Source organism: Arachis ipaensis, chromosome B03 (genome assembly GCF_000816755.2).
Source record: "Arachis ipaensis cultivar K30076 chromosome B03, Araip1.1, whole genome shotgun sequence".
In the NCBI taxonomy this organism is placed as follows: Eukaryota; Viridiplantae; Streptophyta; class Magnoliopsida; order Fabales; family Fabaceae; genus Arachis; species Arachis ipaensis.
In genome coordinates this window covers 20,598,660-20,606,122 of record NC_029787.2, presented here as the reverse complement: position 1 = coordinate 20,606,122, position 7,463 = coordinate 20,598,660, and the positions used below count along the sequence as shown (strand labels likewise).

The following is a 7,463-nucleotide window of genomic DNA, read 5'->3' as shown; positions in this document are numbered from 1 at the left end:
AAATCATCTTAAATTTTTTTATACGTAAAGAGAATAAATAAAATGGTTAAATATATACAAATTGATATAAGAAAAACATGACATTTTAATAGATGCATATCCATTTGTTAATTAGTAAATAAGTTTGTGTAGTATTAGACAAATTAGCCCATTAACTGCAAGCCATAGCTATATATAGCATGGTGTCACGGTAAGTTTTAGAAGGTTAGATTTAATAGTGTTTGTATAATTTTTTAAAGTGTTTGAGAATATTTTAGATGATTTTAGAACGTTTTAAAATGTTTTAAAAGATTCCAGAAATCTTAGAAGGTTCTAGAAGACTCTAGAAGGTTATAGAATAATCTAAAAGAGTTTAGATGTATATAAAAGCATGAAGAGTAGTATGAAATAATTTAGAAGTATTTAGAAAATTGTAGTAGAATAGATATTTGTAATGAAAATTTTGGATGATTAATTTAGATTATTAATTAGATTTAATCCTAACCATCTATTAAGGAGGTGGATGGCTATAAATAAGAGGTAAGAGTTAAAATTTGAGTATTAAATTATTTGTAACAAATACTTGAGTAATAAATTTTTTTTTCTACTAAAATTTTTTTTTTGTGTTCTTATATTTCTTGTTAAATATTAAGAATTAAACTGATTTGATTTTAATTCAAGAGATTTAATAAATTTAAATATTGGTACAATAACGTTAAAGTGTATACAAAACCGTGACAGTGGGTTGCCTTAAAAACTTTTTCAACATAAAATAACAAAACTGATGGTCAATGTTGTGTCAGTAGACTCCGTACCATTCGATCTTTTTACGTATTGTTCCAAGGATGTTTTGGGTATTACATTACCTGCTGCATAACAAATGTTTTCCCAGCTATTATTTTGTACATGACATAGCAGTATTTCAATAAAGTGGATGGAATATGTGAAAATTTTTCGATACTATATATATATGAAATTAAATAACGCAAGCGTTAATTAATTATATTATTAATTGTTCATAAATGATATTATTGAGTTCAAGTGTTGTAAGCAGTGCTACGAAACTTCTTGAGGGCGCAAGCCCTAAGGATATTAAGCATGCCATGGTTACTAGTGCACCTAGGAGTCTTGAACTGGCTCAAAGCAGCCCCATTAGCAATGAAGTTGTCCAGAATCTTCTTGAATGTTCCCCTCTCCACAATGCAAAGCTCAAGGGGCCCTATTGACTTGGTCTTTCTAGAAACCACGTAACCGTGATCGGCAAACGACGCGTCCATCTCGGTGCAACACGCCTCTAACAAACTGTCCTCGGCGTAACCGTCGATCTCCCAGAAGATCACGTAATGGCCGGGTTCGTTGGAGACATGAGCGTAGCTGGTGAAGTCAACAAGCTCAGCTTTCTTTGCTCTGTTCAGAAGTTGTGACCCTCTCTCTACTACTAATTGGAGGTCCTTCTCTGTGTTCTTGTCTATGTTTACAGTTAGAATTAACTTCCTTCTGCATACGAAGTTCAGTTTTGGGATCCCGTTGTGGAATCCTGCCACCTCTACCACATCTCCTAATCTGCACCTGTATAGTCCTAAAAGAGAAAAAACAGTTATTATTTCACAAATAAAAGATTTTTATGGCTAATACTTTTTTTTTTCATATATTTAAATTAATATTAGTTGATTCTCTTTTCTTTTACACTAAAGATATATCCCATAGTATTTTCCTAAAATTTATATCTATATGAAATTTTGTGTGTTTTACAATAATTATAAAAAAATAAATTTTAACTAGTCAACATTAATTAACATTTTAAAAAATTTAAAGTTTAGGATTAATCAAAAGTTAGTAGGCTAATAGTTTCAGTCCTACATGTTACATTCTATGATGGTTATTATTATTATTATTGAAAAACATATTTAGTTTCTACAATATCCGATCCATATAATTGTAATATTTTTTTCTATTTAAAATTTCTCATGTCTTAAATTTTTAAGAAGAAATACGATACTACCTCTAAGGAATGAGAGGGCGGCAAAATAAATAACAAACTAGAGTGGTCAACCCTAGAAACTAATAGAGTCTACAGATGAAAACATCATGACAGTTGTGGGGTTATTATTATTCTGAGTCATACTACAGTTAACAAATTTTGAAGCGCAATTATGGAGCTTGCCATGTATATCCTTGTCAGAAAGGACAGATGAAATGATAGCTACATTACATCAAAGTCATTAATAATCAAAGTAACGAACAGAAACCAAGCACAAGACTCAATGGTCACTACAGTAGTACAGATGAAACGTGGGTTGTCTACTATAGCTAGTCTACACTCTACACACAACATATATATAAGATAGAAATTAGAAATTAAATAACTAATGGAAATTTGTTATTTGTTAAATAAGTAAACTACAATAATATATAATAGTGGTAGAAACATAACACACATCGGCCAAGTACGTAGCAAAATTATGACCACTTATTATTATTGGTGTGATGCCCACTAGCCATTTTTTGTGTGCATTTCAATAATTAATGTTTCCACGTATTGCGATATATTGGGACCAACTTTGTTAAAGATTTTTGGCAAAATATGCAGCTAGATTGCATTGTCGACTGGGGTCTCCCCATTCAAGAAAAAACTGACGGTTATATTAGCTTAGATTAGAAATGACCCATCAATGTTGCAAAATTATTGAAACATTATTGTTAGGAGATAACGTTTCTAACATACACTAGGCGTTATTTTGTTGAGGACAGTGGGCTCAAATGGGGCTTACCTAATAATGATGAATAGTTTACAGATTGGGTAGCTAAAAAGCATTCACTTGGTCTTTATTGGCCAAAACAGATAAAAGTCAAAACTCAAAAAGTACAATATATATATAGTCATATACTCATATATAATGTGTAAGAAATTGTGCTGTACTCATATTTCATCAACTATTATTCATAGTTGTTACTGGTGAAAAAAACGCTTGTTATTTTTTATGTGGGAGAGAGAGAAGAGTATAACAAGAAGATGTGAGCAGAAGTGTGTTTTACATTGGTATGGAATGTACAAATCGGATGCACCGATTTGTTTGTTTTATTTTTTTTTTCAAACTAACAATCACAAATCGGACGGTCCGATTTGTGAATTCGAAAATAAAAAAATTTTTAATGTTGAAATCGGACCGTCCGATTTTTATTTTAAAAAATAAAAAAAATAAAAAATGCAAAACGGACTCTCCGATTTGTAGCTTATTTTTTTCTCCAAACAAATCGGACCCTCCGATTTGTAATTTATTTTTCTCTTCAAACAAATCGGACCGTCCGATTTGAATAAAACACCATATCAAAAAAAAAATACCTAATCTTCCAATAATAATGTATTACACATATATTTAAACAATATAAAAAAAAATTAGCCAGAAAAAAAGGGCCAGGCGACTTCCATTAATAATATTTATTTATTTTTCGATGCTATTAATAATAATATTTTGAGAGTTAAAAGACACTTTGCATAGTGCAACGTTGTATTGTTGCCTAACAAAAGTCTCTTTTTTTTTTTTTCCGAAATAAAGTGGGTTGCTCATTAACTTTTGAGTCTCACTATTTGTTCAATAACCTTTCTTGTTTTGTATTATATTAAAGAAAATTGATATTGATACTTCTATTTTGATGTCATTTTCTTTTTTATAAATTTATGTAAATATATAATACAAAAAATTATGTATATGTAAAGTGATATTATAAAAAATAGGAGTAACGCCATTACCTAGAGTAATTTTAGTTAGTATGCCGATCAATTAGTTAGACAGATATTAAATATATTCAATTATTCCTTAAATAATAAACAATCAACCAAAACTTGATGAAATTAGGGGCTAATTTTTTTTTTTAATATTGGTCAACGTGTTACACTAGGTCATTTGACTTCAAGTGAGTTTTATTTTGCTATGGAAACATTTTTTTTTACTTTTCAAAAGACATGTTTTGTCTAAAATTTTTTTAATTAATTAAAAAAACGTAATTGTTTCTATATTTTTTTTAATTATTAAAATAATAAACGGCATCGCTATTTTGTTATTTTTAACAAATTTATAAAAATTAAAGTTATGACACCCTCACAGTTTGGTACAACACATATAATAAGTCATTTTGGGGGATAACATCCATCTGAATATAATATTACCAAAAAAAAGTTCGAAATTAGATAGTTTGAGAAACATATACTACTCTATTTATTTTAAAACAAAAATTATTTTGAAAAGAATTAATATATTAAAAGGTCATTGTATTTAGACAAAACAATTCTTTAAGGAAATATTCTCTTTGTTAAAAAAAAAAGTTATATAGATAAAAAATAAATTTATCATATGAACAACGAAGGATATGATTGATAGATAAAAAATATTTTTTTGTTAACAAAATTTATATGAATAATGAAAGATAGAATTGGTAAATAGAAAATAAATTTTCTCAATTAATGGTCAAATAAAAAAAATGAATGCAAAAACCAAAATTTTAATTTCGCTTAAATGTCGGTTAGACTACAATATCACGTTTGAGTTTTGAGGGAGAAAAAATAACCAAACAAAAAAACTTCTAAAAGAACTGAAAGTGAGTTTGATGCTCCAACAAACTCTAAACTAAACATACTCTATATATATATACTTTGTTTTAGAATGACATTTTTATATAACATTTATTTATAAATTAATATATCTAAACATAATTTGTATTTAATTGTGTATTAGAGACCTACTATGAATATAATGGTAGAAGGGAAAGAAGGATGTGTTACCGGTGAAAGTTGTAAGGACAATTTCATACTCTTGTCCTGCTTTAACCTGAGAAAGTGGAATTGGCTTGTCTTCAATAAAATCATCAGCAACAATTGATCTGTAATCTTCTTGCTTATTATGTCTATAAAGTGGAATGAACTCAAAGTAAGAGAAAGTAGGAACAACGGTGAATGTTACTTTCTCTGGTGGCAAACTTGGATCCACATTAACCCCAATCCAACTCTCAGTTGACCCATAATCAGCACTAACCTATAATTAATACAAATTATTAGTATCAAATATGGTACGACGACATGTAAATAAAACAACAAAGTAGTATTAAAATTAACGGCTAAAACGGCTGAAAGACTAGTATTTTTGAAATATTTAAAGATTTTTCTAAAGTATTTATTTGTGCATTAAATATAGACACTAACCAAAGGTAATCCATTTGCATAATGCCTAAGCTTTGTCACATAAGGTAGCATAGACCCTGTCATTATTGAATAAACATACTTAGCATTTGGCCAAAGCTTTGGAATCAAACCAAACCAATCCACCAATTCTAGCTCCTTGCAAATATTTTCCAATTTTGATGCCAAAATTGGGTTTGGACCAATGATTTCCAAAACTGCCTTTCTCATCTTTGGCAACTTAATTCGCGAGCTAAGCGAGCCGGATCTAATATCGTTGCATATCTCACACCAAAGCTCCTGGAAGCTGCGAAATGCTTGGATTATGCTGTAGACAAAAGCAGAGGTTATAAATTCGACTTGGTCGGAGAAGAAGAGGCCGAGGAGGAGGTGGCAGTATGTCGATTGCTTGTAGTCCCCGCCGGAAATTACTTCGGCCGGGCTACAAGTGAAAGATTTTGTTTGTTCTTGTTTGATCTTGAACTCTTCACTTGCATAGTAGTGTGTTGTGGCTGTTCCTACCGTTAGGCCTCCTTTTGTTTTGAACGTGTTGCTGCTGTATATGAATTCAAGAATCTTTCCTCCTTCTCTTATGGGATAAACCCTGTTAAAATTACACATTACACCGTCAAAACAATGATATATATGCCACATTGGATGGAAAGAAGCTAGATGTCTATGAATTTTTCTTTTTTTTGGCTTTAATAGATCTGCTTTTTAATTTAACATTGCCTCTAATCATTGAGAGAAGACACAGGGCAAATGATAATATCAGTTCTATTTTGATAATGTCGTTTATTTTTTCTACAAATTTATATATAATACAATATAAAAAAAATTATGTGAGAAGTAACATAAATAAGGATAGGAGTGACATTATCATATATCTCAAGATAAAAATATAAAATATTAAAGTATGTTTAGAATTAGGTATAAACTATGATACTTATAGTTATATCAGAATACAAATTTTTTATACATTTATTTTTTTCAATAGTGAAAATAATAATTTTTTAATCTCTAATCTGTGTGCTATTTTTACTATCTAAACATTTTAATATAATATTGATATAGCTTTATAAGTGTTATTTTATATTGCGATTTGGATGAAAATATTAGATGATGAATACAATAGAGAAATAAATACAATAACCTAAAATTTTATCAAATGAAAATTATATTTAAAAAAATAGATCCAAGGAAATCTATCTTAATACTAAACAACACTATTTCTATCATAAAAAATTATATATAATTCACTAAAACAAATTCTTAGAGGTAAACAAAAGATATACAAATACAATCATAATATCAATATTGACATGGGACGTACAAAAAATTTGAAATCTATACTGTATATAACAGAAATATAAAAAGATTAGTACACAACTTTTTTTGCTAAAATATTTTTTATTACATATAATTTAGCAACAATATTTTTTTTTTTTTTGCTATTTCAAATATTTAAACACAAGACCCTCGTGAGTTCGAGTCAGCTCGTGAGCTTTCGTGGAGCCGAGTTTGAGCTTAAGAAATATGTTCGATTGTTAATGAGTCGAGCCGTGAGCCAAGGTCAATTTTCGTGAGCCGGGCGTGAGCTTGGTCTAGCTCAGCTCACTTCCAACCCTACTAGTACCCATAAAAAAACGTTTCAGGTATACTATAGTTTTAAGTGTTTTAGTATTTTAATTCTATATATTTTATTTTATGATTAGGATCAATAATTAAATGACTGAAACACATAGAACCACACTTTAAATGCTTGCTATAGGTTATTCAATTCATGAAATGGGAATAGGAACACAGGGAACATTTAGAGGCATACCTTGATCTGTATGCTGCTGCTAAGGTGAAAATTTGAAGGGTAGTTTGTGCACTATGGCGGGTAAAAGGTACGAACTTCTGCCTTCCCTCTGTAGTACCAGAACTGCAAAATTAAATAATAATACTTATTATTATTATTATTGAAGAAAATCCAGAAGTGCAGGAGATTCTTTCGTATATTAATTATATCACAAGAGAAAAGAAAAATTAAATAAATATTTGACCAAATTAAAAAGAAAAACAAAAGAAGAAGAAAAAGTAGGCCATCGTCAAAATATACATAATAATCATCATGCATGACAAGACTGCTAAGATTAATTAATTAGTACTTTTAACATGGACTTTTTATATTAAGTTGTGGTAGTTGTCATTAATACAAGAACAACCTAAGCTGGAAATAAAATTTATGGCCTCTATTGAATATTGTGGAATATTCCTGTGAAATGAAAATAAACGGAAAGAGATTAATTAAGAAAGTAATTATTAC

General features: G+C 29.2%; 1 protein-coding gene across 1 annotated transcript in view; it reads right to left on the bottom strand.

Moving 5' to 3' along the window:
• The window catches only part of LOC107629890 (jasmonic acid-amido synthetase JAR1), a gene marked incomplete at its 5' end in the record, with an annotated part of 6,978 nt that continues 311 nt past the window's right edge, over positions 797-7,463 (bottom strand). The window contains 4 exon segments of the mRNA XM_016332832.2: positions 797-1,558; positions 4,760-5,009; positions 5,177-5,756; positions 6,978-7,079. Coding sequence (XP_016188318.1) covers positions 1,017-1,558; positions 4,760-5,009; positions 5,177-5,756; positions 6,978-7,079 — 1,474 coding nt within the window.